This window comes from Notothenia rossii (genome assembly GCF_949606895.1).
Source record: "Notothenia rossii genome assembly, chromosome: 8".
NCBI classification, from domain to species: domain Eukaryota; kingdom Metazoa; phylum Chordata; class Actinopteri; order Perciformes; family Nototheniidae; genus Notothenia; species Notothenia rossii.
In genome coordinates, this window is record NC_136906.1 from 23,675,622 (window position 1) to 23,694,966 (window position 19,345).

The following is a 19,345-nucleotide window of genomic DNA, read 5'->3' on the forward strand; positions in this document are numbered from 1 at the left end:
CCAGAACTCTGCCACCAGGCTTCTCACCCGCACCAAGCCCTGGCAACACATGACAGACATGGCTACCTGTATGTCAAATAATTGATTTCAAAATACTGCTGCTGGTTTATAAAGCATGGAATGGTTTAGGGCCAAAATACATTTCTGATCTACAAATGATGAACCATCCAGAACTCTCAGGTCTTCTGGGACGGGTCAGCTTTCTGTCCCCAGAGTCAGAACTAAACATGGTAAAGCAGCGTTCAGTTATTATGCTCCAAATATCTGGAACAAACTCCCAGAAACCTGCAGGTCTGCTGCAACTCTTATTATTTTTAAATCCAAGCTGAAGACTTTTCTTTTTGCCGCTGCTTTTAATTGAACTATTCATATCTTAAACTGCAATGTAACTTTTATTCATGTATTTCATATATTAGCATGTTTATTTTTATTGTCTATGCTTTCGAATGACTGTTTTTAAATGCCATTTTTATGTGTTTCTGCTGCAGAACTTCTTAATGCTCTTAATGTCTTTCCTTTTTGTAAATCACTATGAACTGCTGTGTGTTGAAAGGTGCTTTATAAATAAAATGGCCTTGCATACAACTGTTTTTGCAAGTGTTGTGTTAAAATATGCAAATAATACATTTTCTTGTTAAATATTTAATAATTTGCATTCATTTACAGATTATAAATCTGAACTTTAGAATCTGAAGCAAGTTTCATTTTGTCGACATGTTAGAGTACATTTTATGTTGTGCTTTTTATCAGTCCATAAATCAGAAAAAACTATCATTAGCCATTAAAAAATCAATTGTAAACATGTTTTTAGGAATAAGATGGCAATCATAAAGTAATGAAAAAGACAAATTCATAAAACAACTTTTGACTTTTAACCAAGTCAACTATTTGCTTATTGTGGTCTTTTTTGTTTATTAAACCATTTAATTTGGTATACTTGAATTGTGCACTGCTGCCTGGGTGTTTGATCCAAAAACATGTTTCTGTTTGTACTGAATATGAATCTCAAGAGACAAATTGTTGGCTACTGCAAGGTAATTTTAAAATGATTATCTGTGGGGCATTCGTTTTTTTTAGTACTTTAATTAATATTGAAAAAGTATATTTACGGTATTACAATGAAAAGGCCAGTAAATCTCTTTACTATAGTATTTACATTTATCAAATGTCAAAAGATGAGCTTAAAGCAATTGTTGAAGGTAGAAAGACAAACCTTTGTACAACCTTGTCATCTGCACAGAAAATTCATCTCAATTAAAGCTGACCAACATCTGAACAAGGACTTCAAGTTAAAATACATTTTATTACATTATACACATTTCTATTTCTTGTTGTACACCATATGTACTCTACTTGTGTTGAAGAAATACTTGGAGTAAAGACAAAGAAAACCCCAAGACAGTCGATCCATTACTCAAACTTCCCAAGAGAACACTAATTCGATCAATTGGTCCCAAAAGCATTTTCATCAAAAGACTGCAGACCTGTAACTAGCTGCCAAGTAAAACAGGTTGTACGTGGAACAACAGTAACAAAAGAGGAATACAAACATTGAAAACAGACCAAAAGAACTGTAAAAAACTGAAAATAAGAAATAAATACAAAAATAAAATAAAAAACAGAGTGAAGTGGAAAAATATCCTATATGATTGATATTGCAGTTGTGATGTCGTTCACAATAGAAAAGGAAATTATGACTTTGGCATCGTTTTGCTTAATTACATTGATTAGATAAAATAATCTAATCTAATGAAAATATATTAAAATGATCATGGTGTGATTCCTTTGCAAGGATCTGCACCAAACAAAGTCCTTAGGGTATGATTTGTAGAAAGGGACCTCTATAACAATACAATACTTACTTCAGAATTGTATACATATTTAGTTTTGAACAATTATTGCAGCTCCGGCGATTTTGATATTGCACTAGTCCAATTTTCTATTTTAATAATTGTTCAAGGGCTCACCAGTCAGTCAATGGAACTGAACAACACAGCTTCACTCAATACACATTCATATGTGCAAACATACCCTGTAACAGTTATAGACTTTCAGACCCAATTCATTTTAGACATGGGTCTGAACTTTATTTTAAAACTGAGGAAATGATTCAACAAACAGGTACACATATCTGTCGTTCTTAGATTTTAGTTTTGTGCTGTGGGACTTTGGAACATCGGAGTACGGGGTTAAGGTTAACAGTTCAATACACAACATGGCTGCTCTGACTCATTCGCCCCTCTAAAGAGAGACAATGCGGGGGAGCGATGGTCAAAAGATACAGCGCATTAATGAAAAGAGAGAAAAAGAGAACAAGAGAGCAGTCTCCTGTTAAACTGTAGAGAGGAGATGGAGTGATGATTCATTTCTTTTTCTTTATCGTCATTGCAAGCCAGTTGAGACCCTCGTAGATACCGTCTCCAGTAGTGGCGCATGTTGCCTGGATATACCAGTTGCGATTGCACAGGGTGTGAAGGGCCAGCTTGTCTGTGATCTCAGCTGCATTCATGGCATTGGGAAGGTCCTGAAAGAGCAGTAAACACAAGACTTAAATAGCAACTAGAGAAAAGGGCAAACATCATTTCCTGGTGTTCTTCCACTAATGATCATACAATAACACATATTTACCTGTTTGTTGGCAAAAACAAGCAGCTTTGCATCTGCCAGTTCATCTTCAGCCAGCATCCGCATCAGCTCCTCCTTCGCCTCACCAATTCGCTCCCTGTCATTACTGTCCACTACAAAGACGACGGCTAAAAAGGGAAAAGACGTGAGGTTTGTAAGGGAGAGTGGTTTCACAAGCAATGGAGGATACGAGCAACAGACTGAGAGATCTGGTCAAATTAGGGAGTTTCTGACCTTGTGTGTTTTGGAAGTAATGTCTCCAGAGCGGCCTGATCTTGTCCTGACCACCGACATCCCACACTGTGAAATTGATGTTCTTGTATTCTACCGTTTCAACATTAAAACCTGGGGATGAAGGGTAAAACAAAAAGGGATTTTTTTTAATCTTGGCATTGGTAAGAAGACCATGCAGTTGGAAACGTGTGAAGATGCAGCAGAGGACTCACCAATAGTAGGGATTGTTGTAACAACTTCTCCCAGTTTGAGCTTATACAGGACGGTTGTCTTTCCAGCAGCGTCCAGTCCTACCATCAGGATCCTCATCTCTTTACTACCGAACATACCTTTCATCAGGCTAGCAAAAGCCCCCATCTTGACTGACCTGCAGAAAAATAAACCATAAAAACATTTGTAAATGTCTCCGCCATGGGACTAATAAAGGAATTCTGATTCTGATCGAGTGATCATGTCTTTCAACGAGGATACAAAACCATGCCAAAGAGATCATGAATCAAGTATTAATGTATTCATGTTAAAAATGTAATGAAAGGCCTTTCTGGGGATTTTGCAGGTTGACCAAGAAAGAGACTTTTCCTGAAACTGAATGTAATGCTTGGAAGAACTGTTAGAAAGGCTGTTGACTGTGGTAGCAGTGCCCCCCACTGGTAGAATGGGGCACTGCACCGTAAAGATTCTGCACAGTCAGGGAACATGAAAAGAGACGAGGCTCGGGCTCAACAGACAAAGCGTTTCGAGTCTAAACCACATCCAAGTGGTGTGAGTCGTGTTCCTCTATGATAAACATGTAGTGACACGAACCACTTACTTACAACGGAATGGGGCATTTACTGACTTTACTAAATGTGTTGTGTTCATTAAGGCTGGTATTAGTATTTTATTTCACTGTACAATATTTGAATTTAAATTCTGTTCTTGTATACCTAAATATATTTACATGACTCCTGCATTCACTTGGTCGCTTACAACATTCTTTGCATTATTTAGCTTATTGTATTTTATGTTCCTTTCTGACATGCACAGTATAGTTTACTTCATCTGCATTACTTGCACATTATCTGCACTATTTGTATTCCACTCCGTTTCACTTTGCACAATTTTAATTGAATGTTATTGTTTATGTCCTTTATATAAAATGCTGAATTGTTGGAGGAGCTCGGTACTTAGGATTTTCATTGCCATTTCTACACTGTATCTACTGTGCAGTGTGCACATGACAATAAAGCCTTTAAATCTTGAATCTTGAATATTTAGATGCTGTTTTTGTTATAGACCACACGAAAACCCCTAACCTGGACCCCTCTGGTCAAGGCCGGATTAGTACCTCCAGGGGCCCCTGGGCACTGAGCACTCATGGGGCCCCCCCCCAACCCACGTACCAACAAGTAACACCACGCCTACCCAATCCTATCAACATGACCAATATTTAGAATTTTCAGTCAATCTGGCATGTCAAATCGCACACCTATTTGTCAAAAGCAGGGACGGAGCCACATAATTCAACCAAAGTAGGTCTAGCCTTTTGCCCTTTTAGTCAAAAATCACAAGACAAAGATACAATGGATAAGATCTCAAGACAGTGTATGGCTCAAGAAGACCTAGGTAATATCAATCAAAACCTCAGAACAGCACCCCACTTAATGCCAAAATATGACTGGCTGGCTGTACATGTACACGACGAGTTCTATTTGTCACAAACACAGAGAGTTACAAAAGTAAAATATGTAGTGAAATTGTGTGGTTGCTCAAGGGTGGAGCTGTGATTCGGCTATACACCTCCGCCGCGTAGTAATAAAGTTGAGCGCATACATAGTCAGACCTACAGTACAGAGACTTACAGTACAGAGACCTACAGTAATTTGACCCTATGGAAAAGCTGTGTTATTTATGGCGAAGAGTGAGTGTCATTTAAAACAATGTATGATGAGAGAGGTTGTGCGTGGGAAAAAAAAAAATTAAAAGATCTTTTTATTTATTTTTTATCTTGTCACTGAGGGCCCTCTTTGCTCAAGGGCCCCTGGGCACTTGCCCAGGTTGCCCATATGGTTAATCAGGCCTTGCCTCTGGTTGTAATCAGAGGTGGAAGAAGTACTCAGATATTCTACTTAAGTAAGAGCAGAAATACAAGAGTGTAGGAATAGTCTGTAGTAAAAGTCCTGCATTGAAAAGTATTGGCATCAAAACATACTTTAAGTACCGCGAGTAAAAGTACTCATTATGCAAATTGGTCCATTTCCGAATAATGTACATTATATGTTTTATAATGATTGATCATTAAAGTGTTGTCAAAGCTGGTAAAGGTGCAGCTAGTTTGAATGACTTTGTATTCTGCACGGTAGCTTGTGAATTTACTCCAGGTGGAACTAAAGTCTGATTTAAGTGTTGATTATATTTCACGTCATTAATCCAAATCTGTACTAGAGTAACTTAAGGAATTCAATAAATGTAGTGGAGTAAAAGTACAGCATTTACCTCTGAATTGTAGTGGAGTAGAAGTATAAAGTAGCAAAACATTTACATTTACATATTCAAGTAAAGTACAAGTAACTCAAAATTGTACTCAAGCACAGTACTTGAGTAAATGTACATAGTTACTGTACAACAATGGTCGTAATAAGGAGCTTTTGTGTTTGAATAAAAGGGAGGAAGAGAGAATGAACCATACCCAAGCATTGTGTGTGTCCTGTGATGGACTACCTATGTATGCAAACAGCAGTTCAAACAATATCTTAGGTCAAATGTAAGAAACAGCCATCGTAGCGCCATGAAGACAGGATGAATAACTAATGTGGACCAGTTCATCCAGAATTGAGTTGAACCTGTATCACTGGATCGGTCTGAAATCTGTTCTACCTGTCATGAACAGTGAGGTTAAGATTCATCATTCATTAACAAGAACGAGCCCAGGAAGCAAATCTTGCTCTGTTCAAATGCAGAAATATGAAATGTTAGCTTCCTATCATGTCTCCCATCTACCTTAAGGCCTATTTGACTTAAGAATGGTAAAGCATGAGGAAAAAAACATGTCCCATGTTTGAAAATACTCAGTTGGGCAAGGTAAAGTGTTGTGAGTTAAGGTAAACTGATAACGAAAAGTAATGTTAACTTTGCCTGTAGCTGTGTAAATACCTGCTTTTATTTCCTTAATGACTCATTATAGTCATGAATTAAAGAAGGCGTTAACTGGGCTCGTGGAAGTTTTAGGAAGCATAGGTAAACGTTAGCATAGGGAGGAATATCCGTCACAAAAAACGACACAGATGTATACATTCTGATTAATATGTATGAGGAATTTATATTAAAGTTCAAATGTTTTAAAATGTCCTGAGGAAACACAGTCGCAATGAAGTTAAACTGCCAGGGAAAAGCTCACTACGTTTAGCGCTAGGTTTTTACGTTCCAGCAAACTGTCGACGTAAACCGTTTTTATATCTCCAAACTTAACGTTATTAAAATGAAAATGAATATCCACGAAACAGTAATGATTAATTACACATAAAAGTAATCTACCTTTACTTGCACGTCTCAGTCCTTCTTCCTGGTCTTGTTCAACACAAATGTGTCTTTTTCCGGTGTCGTCTTCTTCTTGTTTCTGTCCCCGCCCTCTTAATGAGAAATTACAACATCTTGATAGTGCAGGTGAGAAAAACGAACATCCCTTTCGATGAGCCTAGTTATTCTCAAACACTGAAAATCAAGTCATCTACTGGACTTCTCAGCAAAAGTAGGTTACGTTAAATAAACTAAAAATATCACTCCTGAAATGAAAACATATGATTCCATTAAGATTGTAATTTGAAGAAATTGAGGGAGAAAAAGAGAGAGAGACATTACAAAAAGTGTAAGAATATTGGGCATGCTTCTATTCAATTTGTCACTGTCACACTAAGTTTGAATCATTTTCATTATTCAAAGGACATAATAAGTTCTTCAATTATAAAACAACTGTGTTTGTAGAATTGAAGCCAATCATTCATTATAGAGAATAAAGAGACTGTGATGTGACGTGTACCTGGGGTTGTTCAGAGGCCTGAGGCCAGTTCAACCAGTGTGACCGGTACTGCATTATGTCAGCTCAGCGTCACTCAGGCTGTAATAGGAGAGACACCCCAGGTAAAAATGTTAACAGAGTTTTCAGAAAAGCTTTGTTTAGATTACGCAAATTATGCAGTATCATATTAAATATTTGCTTATTTGCATACATTTTCATATCATAAATCTGAACACTGGATAAAGCCAGGTTGAAATGTCTCCTCAACCAAAAATATGTGTGACCATATAATATATACTGTTTAGATATCACATATCTTCTTTTGGTGAAAATAAAATAAAAGTTTCAAGCAATTTTCAATGCCCAATATTAAAAACTAGTATATTTTGCTACATTTCTTCAGGTTTGGTTTAACATTAACTACATAAAATCCACTTACGTTCAGAGATGAATTTACATACTGAATCCACTAGATGGTGCTCTATCCATGTTTTCTTTTTTTATCTGAAGGACCAATGAAGTTACATGACTGTGTAGTTTTCACTTGAAGAACAAGCTGTCGGCCCTTTAATAATATATTTGTATGTTGTTGTCCTTCTCAGGTTGCATGGGTCTTTTAGTAACTTATCTTTTGGGTGAATGCTGTGTTTTGAGTTGTTTGTAAGATTTGTGGATTTTGTTGCTTTATTGCAATGATTATATTTTAATCACTTGTAAAGTGTGGGAAATCTCTTTTTGGTTTCTCCATGTTCAAGGACACTGCAGATATGCTGCCATTATGGGTCATGAAACCACCATGTTGTTTTAAAAAAAGCATCCTGCTCAACAGTAAAGCTGACAAATAAAAACCTCTGACTTCAAACAAAGTGTTTTAACTACAGACTTTCCTTGGGAGGGGGAATAGGAATTTAGCCCAAACAATGTCTTGATCTGAGGTTTTGGTTCCAGTGCTTAACCAGGAGGACCGGATAGAACATGATGGATAGGTACCCAGGTGTATTGGAGCTCTCTACATCACATCAGGTAAACACACTTTGCAGCTCCGTCCACCTGGGTGGCGTAACAGTGGGAGGGAACATACAGTAACAATATTGAGAGAATCCAATGAGGGTGCAGCAGGACGATGCCCCCCCTCCCCTATTCCCCAAAGGGCCCTGCCTCCCAGCGGACCACTGGGACCGGTGCAGCGGATTGAACGTCTGAGTGCATGTGGGGCCGCTTAAAGAGGTGCGCCGACCAGACGGCACAGACTTTCTCCGTTGAAGAATCAGCGAGATGAAGAGCAGCAACAACCCGGCACCATGCGCTCCAGGCTCCCACGGACCGCCTGCCTATTGCGACTCGTTGCACTCTGCATCCTCCTCTCGAACACTGCAGCTTATTTTGGGTCAGCTGATGTGTTTTTTTTTACTTCTGCCAAACACATTAATTGATTGCCCTGTTGTTTTAACACTTAGAGATAACAAAACGGCAACCAGTAACCTTAAGCTAAATTACGCACGCGTAATTGCGCAGAAGCCAGTAAGGTGAATTGTTATTATGTTGTTTGAAACCACTGTAGTCTTTCTAATTGTCATGCTAATGTTTGTGGGTTATCATCACTAGTGTTATTTAAGATGTATATCAACAACATTTGTGTTTTGGCTGTTTTCACGCATTTTTCTCTGAGTTTGTTAAACTACCGTTGACGTTTTAACTTTATACGGACTTATCCTATATTGTTGACAGTATTTTTACGAGTCCAAAAACTGATATCTATTTGTGTTTTTTATAACATATATATATTTGTTTTGTTTTGTTTTTATTTATGGGGAGAGGAAATCATATTTTCAGGTGGCAAGCAAGTAGAGGAGTAGACAGCGTAAAACGAAGTTACAAATTCATCACAATCACATCTTTTCTTTAGGTATAAAGTAACTGCAGTGATGGAATTATTAATGGAAACAATATCACCTTGATCGTGTTGACATACTTCATATCAAATGCTACATGAATGCAACTCACCTCATTTGTTTTTCTTTGCATCCCCAGGCTGACAGGAAGGGAACCCTTGGTGTTTTTACCTGGTCCGTTTTCCAATGAACCTCCGACGGGCAAGGCCCACCTGAAGCAGTGCGAGCAGATGACTCTGACCCGGCGGCAGAAGAGGCTGTGTCGCAGGGAGCCGGGTCTGGCAGAGACGCTGCGGGAGTCGGTGCGCCTCAGCCTCCTGGAGTGTCGCTATCAGTTCAGGAACGAGCGATGGAACTGCAGCCTGGACGGCCGGGGAAGCCTCCTGAAAAGAGGTAAGACTTAAACACCAAGTATTTTTACAGTAGAAAGCATTAACCCATCATCCAAAGCGGGTAGTGCTGGGTTCGAACTCGTGACCATTCACTTGCGGATTCATGTCTTTAATCTTTATTTTTTCTTGAGTGACACAGCTGCCAGATTTTTTTTTTAAATCTCCAACCCTGACATGACATGCAGTATGCTTTACATCTTTTCAGCTGAGTGTCTCTGAACAGGAGAGCAATATTGGTTGCTGTACCTTGAGGCAATGCAAATGATCTAAAAAACAAAGTGAGACAGGCCTGCAGTGATTGAAGAAATATGATAAGCAGTTGTTTGTCTTCAGTTGAGATATTATGAAAGTTTGGAGGCACGCCAGGAGAGAGTTATCAAACATTATTGTTGTTTAACTTTAATAAAACGTTTGTACTGATGTGAAAAAAGTCACATGACAACACAGGGATAAGGTTTAAAAAATTTTTTTTTAAAATTCAAAGTAAAAATAGAAGTGTGTATTGTCACAGAAAATAATATAAAATTAACACCAGTTATTGTATTATGTCTATCTTTTAAAACACAACGTTTTTAGAATATTAATTAAAATGGTTGTGTTGTTAATGCCTTACTTATCGCCTTTGTTTCCTTCCTGTCGCTGATTTTAAAACACAACAATACATTTTAACTAATTTTGAGATATAAGTTTCCTTATTAATTTGACAGGTGACAGTCTAAATCCTTTTTAACACTTTATTTTGTGTTCATTAAGATGTTCTCCACACGCTTTTGCCTTCATACCTCCCCTAAAAAAAGTTTTCCAAAGGTTGTACTTAAAAACTTTTTTCTATGACATGCTACAACCATTGATTAGCTACACTTCGGAGAAAAGATCAACATATTGGATATATCTCAAGTCCCCTGTAGGTCTGCTGTGCACAGAAAATGCTTTATGCATACGGATATCAGTGTGTGGGAGAACATGAACAGGTCAGCATGGAGATAATGAGGGAGTAGAAACCCATGAAATGTGGTGCGGTGGACAAGCGCTCAAGCCCGGTGGTTATTTTTATCCCGGGAAAGCGCCCATTCCCAGAGGAAAAGGGTGGCATGATTAAACCACTTTCATCTGGGAAAATCCTTCCTAGTCAAAATAATAATTAATTGGATCAAAATATACCCCAGTGACGGCTCTTGGTGAGGCAAATAACAGTGCGTAACCAAAAGGAAAGGTCAGAAGAGGAATTATGACACCAGAAAAACTTGCAGAATAATGCTGAGGTTGTAGCAAACCATGACAACGTAATGAGTTCTCTGTAAACATTTTGATGATTGTAAGCCATGAATGAATCCCTTAAGCTATAGACAGTTTGCCTTCAGGAGGCTTGACACAACTTGCATTTAAAGCTCTGCAAATGTAGCCCTTTAAATGTCCTATAGTTTTACACAACATGTTCTAATCTCTCCTATATCTGTCCCAGCATTCAAGGAGACTGCCTTCCTTCTGGCAGTGTCCTCTGCGGCGCTGACTCATGCACTCGCCAAAGCCTGCAGCTCAGGTCGAATGGAGAGGTGCACATGTGACGACTCCCCCGGCATCCAGCATCGAGAAGCGTGGCAGTGGGGGGTCTGCGGGGACAACCTGAAATATAGCACCAAATTTCTAAAGAAGTTCCTCGGCCAAAAGAAGGTCAGCAAGGACCTGAGGGCTCAAATCGACGCCCACAACATCAACGTTGGAATTCGGGTGAGTGTGAACAAATAAACCCCAAAAAGATTAGAAAACATTGAATGTGATTCAGCAAAAGAGCCGCCCGGTCCCATTATGGGGACGTTTCCTCCAGGGGAATCGCAAACATCACCTATACCTGAGAGCAATTAGTTGGGCTGCAATTTTACTTCACAATTATACCTCGTGCCCCATCAGAGGATACAGGATTGCGATCCTCACCTGCATATTTTCCCAGTGCCAGCCAGACAAACACCCCCTTATTTTCTGCTGTCGTTGGCCTTGGTTGGTGGATAACAGAGAGGCAGAGGCGCTGCAACAGGAAGACAACATGGCTGTGGAATCGTTGGAGCCAGGTGTTCTCAGACATGATAAAGCTTGCTGTGCGGGCCTACAGAAAATTAAAGGTCTCATGTCGGAGAGAACGATTATAACCGTGGCCTCTTTTTAATATACGAGCGAGCATTTTTTCCCACTTACTGGATCACTGTGCTCTTCATAAATCCACCTAATGTTCATAACCACCACTGTGTAGCTCTGAAATAGCAGGCCCCGGGGTCCTGAAGCTCTCACCTAGGTAGAGCCAGTGGAGACAAAAAGAAAAAAAGAAAACAAGAAGGGGGAACTATCTTATCTCATCTTTACTGAGTTAAATGTTTTCCTCACTTTACACCGATGTGGCCAAGAAGAGCTGTGTGAACAACAACATGAGGTGGTTGGCGCCCCCCTCACCTCTCAGTAATGGTGCTCTGAAGCCCCTGAGGGGTTCATACCTGCAAAGGGAGGAATTGAGCAGCACTTTTCAACCAGAAGCCCCCTCTGGCTCCCTCTGTGTGACCTGTCTCTGGCCTCCGTCAAGACAGCGGCTCTCAGACTGAGTGATCGCGTTCTCATCGCTGACCATCAAGCTCAGTGAACTATTAACCCAAACATCGTCGCACAACCGCCGCTGCATTGTTTTTGGCACTTCTTGCACAGAAATTCTTATCAATGTTTTCCATGAGCAGGCATGTACAAAGAACAGGGTGGAGAGATTCCACTGTCTGCACCGTTTGTCACCTATGCCTCGGGCTTCAGGAAAGAGAGACAGGAGAGAAGCAGACAGAGCTAGTTTCAACACATTGAGAAACAAAAAATTGCAAGAGCTGTCCAAGTGAAAAATGCGAGGTGAATGAAATACGACATTCTGAACAGTCCTCCTCAATCCATTATGTCAACATTTTTGACTGAGGTGGGCTAAAGGCGCAGAATCCGCAGACCACCACCCCTAACCCCCCTACCCACCCTTCAGGAAACTGTCTCCCTCAGTCCAGATAGACCCAGATAAGAGGCCAGGTAATGAATCAAGCTGAACCAACTGACATCTCTGCATTTCCGCCCCCCCTCTCCCTTGCTTTTCCTCTCTCCCATCTCAGGCAGTGAAGAGCGGGCTGAAAACAACCTGCAAGTGTCACGGTGTCTCCGGCTCCTGTGCCGTACGGACTTGCTGGAAGCAGCTGTCTCCTTTCCACGACACTGGACGGCTGCTGAAGTACAGGTACGACACGGCAGTGCGAGTGCTGAGTGTCACCAACGAAGCCACCGGTGAGACGGAGCTGGCTGGGCCCCGGCGCCACGGCCAGAGCCTCCGCACCACTGACCTGGTCTTCCTGGAGGACTCCCCTAGCTTCTGCAGGCCCTCGCGGTACTCCCCGGGTACGGGGGGCCGGTCCTGCGCCAAAGACACCAGCTGTCAGAGCCTGTGCTGCGGACGGGGTTACAACACAGCCATGCGCCTCACCAGCCTCTCCTGCCACTGCCAGGTCCGCTGGTGCTGCCACGTGGAGTGTCAGACGTGTGTGAGGGAGGAGGAGGTGTACACCTGCAAGAACGCATAGAAGAAAGTAGAATGATCCTTTGGGAACAGAAACGTGAGAGAGACATTTTGACGTGGATGAACTATAAGCTCCAATCTCACACAGAGTATGTCTATGCAAATCTCCATTCAGACCTGCATGTTATTTGGAGAGGAATATACACTTGTAATATTATAATATTGCTGTTTTTTTTGCTAATCGTCACCGAATTGATACGCAGCAGCTTTCCTGTAAGTTAGGAAGTTTTTAAACTCTGCTTTGGATGCACTGAAATCCCATTTCTTATGGGACTGAGCTCTTAAAACAGGTACTTGGACTGGATGTCACCAGCAGTACGTCGTCTCTAACAGTGATTTTGCGTATTGTTATTGCATCGGCCCCTTCCACTTGACTATTTATTGTATCAGTCACTGTTGTACTGCTGCTTTATACCTTAACCTTCTTATAATTGCCACTAAGGCTAACATGGCCTTAAAGGGAATCCACCTGTCTGTCTTTCTGCCTGCTGTGGAGACATTTTAGGAGTTCATTTTTGATTTAAAAAAAGCACTTAGATTGCTCTTGTTATGTATGATACAAAGATAATAAATCATGGTATAACTATTTAAAGTATACGTTTAAACCGAATCACTGGAAGCTTTGAGGGGTGCCACTGGAATACATTGTAACATGCATAAACAGGGTTATTGTGTAAAGAAACAAGCTGGGTTTTCAGTTGCTCTTATGGAAATGTCTATGGAAATGTCTACATGTAGCCTAATGTGTGCTCAACAGAACAAAAGGAAATACCTGGGGTAATAGTCAGGGAAACACCAAACACTGTCTTTGAAAAACAAAAAAGAATGTTTCATTTCTGAACATACCAACCCTCCTCTCTATTTATAGAAGCATGCTATGCTTTCAAGTTTAAAATTGAACTATTTAGTCTTCAAAGTCTAATTTAGCCACATCTTTGTTCTAAATGCCTTTGAAGTGGGCTAATTGTTTTCCTTATTTTCCTTAAATGCTAATTAAAGTAAATCCCAGTGTTTACTCGCTTATCCCTACATCCACGACAACTCTTACAAGTCCATGTGAGCAGGTCAAAAGTGCACCCAAGAGGTTTATTTTATTGGCCAGTTTATGTTTTGTTTGAGTGATTCTGAACTTTATATATTATATGAATATAACTCATGTCAGGGCTCCAGGCTTATGACAACATGGAATCGTAATTTTTTTCTACCTCACTTCATCTTTTGGCAAATATCATTAAGATTTATGAGCTATGCAGAGTTATGTCCTGTCCTTTTTGCATTTGTTTAAAGATCATAATTTAGATTTTCTTGTACAGTTCTTTTGAATTTTGCTTCAACACATCTCCAAATGTTGTTTTTTAATCTTGTTGCATTACGTTCTTATTTAAAATAAATACATACATTTGTAAGAGCGTTGTGTGTGTGTTGTGTCTTGTTCAGTTGCTGTAGGCGGTCCCCTTCACAAACATGCACACACTCCACACGCGAGTGCAATACACCTGCCTGAAACTCTGCACCCTGCACCTATGGAGCAAAACCACTTCCTGCTGATACTGCCCTGCCCTCTTTTTCACCTGAAAGGCCTGTGGTCTCGATGCATCACCCTCTAACCGCCCGGTAAAAGGCACGGGGTGGGTGGGTGTTTGGCACGCATACAGGTGTTGTGCCTCTAGCCAGCACACCAACCACGATGAAAATCATAATGACGATGATGAAAAAGACGATGACTTAGGAAAATGCTGTCTAACCGAGCGCTTGACCCCCGTTTCACCATTGGAAAGTTACTTTGGGCTGCACCAGATTGACGATGAGAGCCGTTTACATGCTATTATCCCTGAATCATAACTTTTCCACTCATTTGCAGAGCATCAGTGAAGCTGCAGAACACAGAGGGCTATTGTATGAAGTATTTATAGTGTGTGCTCTGGTGCTTTTGATGTTGCTCTCTAATTACTATGATTACACATTATTATTCCTTATTAGAACATCAACATGAGCCCCCAAGTATTGCAGTGAATTATAGGGCCATTTAAATTGACTCTCAAAGGTTTAATAACATTAAAAACCTTACAATGGATGCACAGTTTATTATATTGTTGGAGCAAATTATCTCTCAGTGTGATGAGTTTACTGCTTGCAGCTATACCACGAGGAGCAATAAGGAAGGTTTGGCTGATTTAGAGACAGACATTAACAATCTTTCTACGTGTATCTTAAAATCAAACTAGGGCTGCAAGTATTGATTATTCTCATTATTGATTTGTCTGCCAATTATTTCTGGATTAACAGTCTTTAAAGTATCAGATGATTGTGAAAATATGAAAGTTATGTTTTTAGATGTCCAGTTTTGTCAGTGCACTGGTCAAAGATATTCAATTTAATATGATATAAAACAGAGAAAGCAGAAAATCTCCATATTTTGAGGAACAAAACAGCCTTTTCTGCTACTTTTTGCATGAAAAAATACTTAAACGGTAAATCCATTAACAAAATAGCTGGCAATTGAATTTTTGGCCATTTGACCAGAACAAGTAGTAGGATTATTGTTAAAGCTTGAAATAAAAAATGGTCAATTACGCATATATAGAATTCTTTGAATGTTTGCTTTGCTTTAGAATATTCAGACGTGACCAAAAGAAAAAAGCAAAGAATTGTATTTTCCGGCATAATAAAAGCATGTATCTCACAATTGTTTTAATTTTGGGGGTTAATCAATTCTCAAAGTTAAATAAACCATTTTAAAACCTGAACAATACATTGTTACTAAGCTGGAAACAGGGCTGTTTTACTTGGCTCACCAAAAGTGGAAATGTTTTGAGAAATGTGGTTTTAACTGGAAAGCAACAACATGCTTTTGTCTATCTAATAAAAAGAAATATATTACCAATATCAACCCACGCTTTTATCCTTTGCTTCAATATTAATTTCCCCTCTTGGACAATAAAGTTGAAATCTTCAGTTCAGTGCTACAAGTGCGTCATCCGTCAGGTCATCCAAGTTCATATGCCGAGACTACTGACTCACTATATTAACTCGCCATATTATAATATTGCGGATCAATATTTAACTTTATTCAACATGAATGCTGTATTTTCATAAAGCGGCGTTCTTCTGAGAAGAGCGGTGGGATGAGAGAGAGGAGTGTGTCGCAGAGAGCGGGTGGACGGGGTTGAGATATTGAGGGACAGAAAGGAAAAAGATGAGGATGGAGGGATGAGAAGGGATAGTTTGTGGCCCCGGGAGGCCTATCCCCTGCTGCTGCTGTTGTTGTTTTATAATGAACTCCTAAAGCCTTCATTTCCCTCACTACCCCGAGTTGGGGTGGGGGGGTGCAGCGATGGGGGCTGCTGAGTCCACAGCCGGATTCGCACGCACAAGCCCAGAGGGTAGCTGCTGCTTTGAGCGGGGTGGGGGGTTGGACGGAGCAGGGGTGCAACAGGCAAGCTCCTCTGTGTGTGTGTTTGAAAAAGTCCTGACAGCAGACAGGTGAGGGCAGAAAAGGTTTTTGCATATGTGTGTGTGTGCATACTTGCCCTGTGCACACCTGTGGTCACTTCAGCAGGAATGATATGGGAGTGTGTGTTTGTAGTCTGGTTCTCCTGTGCGGGCAGTCAGCCGGCTGTATGCTGGAGCTTCTCTCCGTCACCCTGAATGGCACAATGTATGGTAACGCTGGTGGTAACAATATCTCTTGTGTCTGCACTGGCCTGGTTCAGGTAAAGGTTACTATACTCTGATGGATGAAGATGAATTGGCACACCGGGGCTGCTGAGGCATTTGTATGAGATATGTATTATATTTGCATTGCTTGGCGAAAAATAAATATTATCCAAAGCAACATACATAGCTTTCGGGGTTTATACATCACTCATTTGTGTAAGAACAGTAGAAGTTAACTGAAGCGTAGAAGGCTTAGATACTTTGCTCAAGGACACAAAGCGCAAGGCCGTTCCTGTAATCGGAACCTGAGCCTCGGGTCAAACTTCTACACCCTACACGACTTCCGCCTCTGAGGAGAAGGCGCTGAGATAGCATCAGTACGGGGCCTAATCCCTATAAAACACTCTGACATGGCACAGGGAAAACATTAAATGATGAACAAGATGAGGAGGGACACAGATTTGGTGCAGAAGAAGAGGTGAGAGAGTGAGAGAGGCAGAGTTGTGAATACGGCATGGGGTAGGAATTTGGAATGTGAAATGACTAATGCAATTGCTCAACCCACAACAAGAACATGCACTGCCTAGAGCTACGACAAGGCTGAGTGCATACCTCTATGGGGGGGCCTAACGCAGAGGCCGGGGTGGACGGGGAGGGTGGCTGAGAGACAGTGTGTACCTGTGAGACGGTCAAATGAGCGGGCAGCACGGTTGAAATTATGGATTTACGTCTGAGAACAGAGAAGAGATGATTAGAGTAGAATAGATATTTAGTGCAGTCAAGATAGTCCTGTAATACCAGAGTCTAGCCTCTACAACTTGGAGAACAGTGTCATGTGAGATGTACATTTGATTAATTTACCAACAGAAAATGCATATTTCTTCATAACGGATAAAAAGTTTAAGTCTGTATTTTAAGCAGAATACCCAAAATGTATACTTCCAATTTCTCTAGGTTTGTTCCTACAACAATACCCCTATATGAATTCAACAAAAAATATTCGGGATTTAGACTGTTACTCGAACTTTCAGGAAATTATGACAGCATTTGGCAATGTCGGCCTAGATTGAAAAATATCAACTGTTAGATGGATAGCCATGACATTTTGTACAGACATTCATGGTTCCCAGATGATGAACCTTAGTGACTTTGGAAACTTTTGATCTAGGGCCGCCATCAGGTCAATATAATATTTGTCCAATACTTTGGTTTATGAACAAATATTACAAAATTCATGACATTCCCATCGACTGTGGCTGACAAATCAACACGTTAGCTTTTTACAATCTGAGGTGGTTATCGTTACACCTGCTATACATCAGTTTGTTAGCTTTGTACATGTGAGAATGCTTGAGTAGAGCCTGAGTCATGAGTCTGACATTTGATTGACCAGATGATGAATCAATTCTTATAAAAACGCATTAACCGATTGATCAATTGTGAAACGTAACCTTGCTACATCTTTACTCTGTTCATAGAGACTGACAGAGTCAGCAGTGTCAGACTCACCTGACACTGTTGCACATCATTTCCTATGCACATATACAAGCAAATGTAACAAATGTATAAAATATAAATACATAAATAAATTAAGAATAGGGGTTAAAAGTCAAACATGGATATAACGGGTTTTTTGTTGTGAATACATAACAATTAGTTATATTCAAACATAATCTATTAACTATTTCTAAAACGAAAGATTACTTTGAAAGCCTCTTTTAAAAAAAATAGTTTTATGAAAGTTTTGTAAAATAAAAGTTATATATCATGGAATCAATATATGACAGAAACTTTCAACCGACCCCTTGGCAGAGTGCCACACTATGAATCACTGTGTTACATTATTAAATCAACATTATAAATAAACATTTTCAATCAAAACATCTTGCCCAGCTTGGTAGAAATTGTTTAAAAGATTGAGATGGAGGCTTGAGGGAGGTGGCTAACTACAGAAAGAAGAAGCGTAACGCAGTAGTTGGGGCAGCACACTGCAAAGTGTTGTGACTAGATTCCACACAGCAAAGATGCCTGGCATATGTTTACTGGCATCCGTCTTGACCAGTCCCTGGTTACCCCCCACCCCCACTGGGAAACTCCTGCAGGAGACTGTTCCCATGCTACTTCACAGAAACACCTGCAGCGCCAACAAAAAGGGTTTACATAGCAGCCGCTGTGATAGGACATGATATGCTCCCATATGACTGACTCCCAATGCCCATTTTACCGCACTCCTCTGCTTTTCTCTCAGCTGCAAACACCCCCCCCACACACACCCACACACACACACACGCACAAACACACACACACACACACACACACACACACACACACACACACAAACACACACACACACACACACACACACACACACACACACACACTGACCTCCATTACAACCACAACAAAACGTTCCCAGATCAACAATATCCCATAAAGGAAAACACAGATAAAGGGAAGAGCTATGTGTTCCCTAAACCAGCAACATCTCCCGGAAAAAGTCTAGAATGTCGCTGTGCTTTTATGCAGAAATATCTGCAGCTACACAACAAGCTTTATGTCAAATCAGCCGTGAACAGATTATGAAAGAAAAACGCAATAACGCAAAATGAAACAAAAACTGAAAAAAACAAGCGTAGTTGTTTTGAGTCATTTTGTAGTTGTTTTCCAGCTCTGTTTCGTCCATTTGCATCTCTAGATGGTAATTTGTGTCTTATTTCTAATCATTTTGCATTTCCTTTTGCATCAGCTTGTTGTTGTTTTGCATTGTTTGGGTTTGTATTGCATATTTTAAGAGCCGTTTTCCTACTCTTTCATGTTCTTTTAGCGTATTAATTAATTATTAATAATATATTTGCAGTAGTTTTGCAACTCTTGGTATTCATTTTGCATCTCTTTCTAATATTTATACTCTCTTTGTGGTTGGTTTGCATATCTTGTGCTATCTCAGGTCATTTTGTGTCTCTTTGTA

The 19,345-nt window shown here is 40.2% G+C and overlaps 2 protein-coding genes across 3 annotated transcripts; one reads left to right on the plus strand and one right to left on the minus strand.

Annotated features, from left to right (window-relative positions):
* Positions 1–1,283: 1,283 nt before the first annotated feature.
* Positions 1,284–6,483, minus strand: arf2a (ARF GTPase 2a). The gene is made up of 5 exons (XM_079642312.1): positions 6,373–6,483; positions 3,072–3,226; positions 2,860–2,970; positions 2,629–2,753; positions 1,284–2,524 (listed from the first exon to the last, which is right to left on the minus strand). Exons 2-5 carry the CDS (start codon positions 3,214–3,216, stop codon positions 2,363–2,365), a joined length of 543 nt encoding a protein of 180 aa, XP_079498438.1. The 5' UTR covers positions 3,217–3,226; positions 6,373–6,483; the 3' UTR covers positions 1,284–2,362.
* Positions 6,484–6,555: 72 nt separating this feature from the next.
* wnt9b (wingless-type MMTV integration site family, member 9B) lies at positions 6,556–14,126 on the plus strand. 2 transcript variants are annotated; one of them, XM_079642310.1, is made up of 5 exons: positions 6,556–6,586; positions 7,802–7,876; positions 8,885–9,138; positions 10,600–10,865; positions 12,263–14,126. In XM_079642310.1, the coding sequence occupies exons 3-5, from the start codon at positions 8,976–8,978 to the stop codon at positions 12,722–12,724; spliced, it is 891 nt and encodes a 296-aa protein (XP_079498436.1). In that variant the 5' UTR covers positions 6,556–6,586; positions 7,802–7,876; positions 8,885–8,975; the 3' UTR covers positions 12,725–14,126. The 2 variants fall into 2 exon arrangements, with proteins under 2 accessions (XP_079498436.1, XP_079498435.1); XM_079642309.1 differs by lacking the exons at positions 6,556–6,586; positions 7,802–7,876 and adding an exon at positions 8,040–8,240.
* The last annotated feature ends 5,219 nt before the right edge of the window (positions 14,127–19,345 follow it).

Bases quoted from the DNA above. Each gene is read 5' to 3' on its own strand.
- wnt9b (XM_079642309.1), top strand. From the start codon at position 8,155: ATGCGCTCCAGGCTCCCACGGACCGCCTGCCTATTGCGACTCGTTGCA. The intron at 8,241-8,884 runs GTCAGCTGATGT...TTGCATCCCCAG, and splicing joins AACACTGCAGCTTATTTTGG to GCTGACAGGAAGGGAACCCT. The intron at 10,866-12,262 runs GTGAGTGTGAAC...CTCCCATCTCAG, and splicing joins ACATCAACGTTGGAATTCGG to GCAGTGAAGAGCGGGCTGAA.
- arf2a (XM_079642312.1), bottom strand. From the start codon at position 3,216: ATGGGGGCTTTTGCTAGCCTGATGAAAGGTATGTTCGGTAGTAAAGAG. The intron at 2,971-3,071 runs GTGAGTCCTCTG...CTTCATCCCCAG, and splicing joins TACAACAATCCCTACTATTG to GTTTTAATGTTGAAACGGTA. The intron at 2,525-2,628 runs GTAAATATGTGT...CTGCTCTTTCAG, and splicing joins TTGTTTTTGCCAACAAACAG to GACCTTCCCAATGCCATGAA.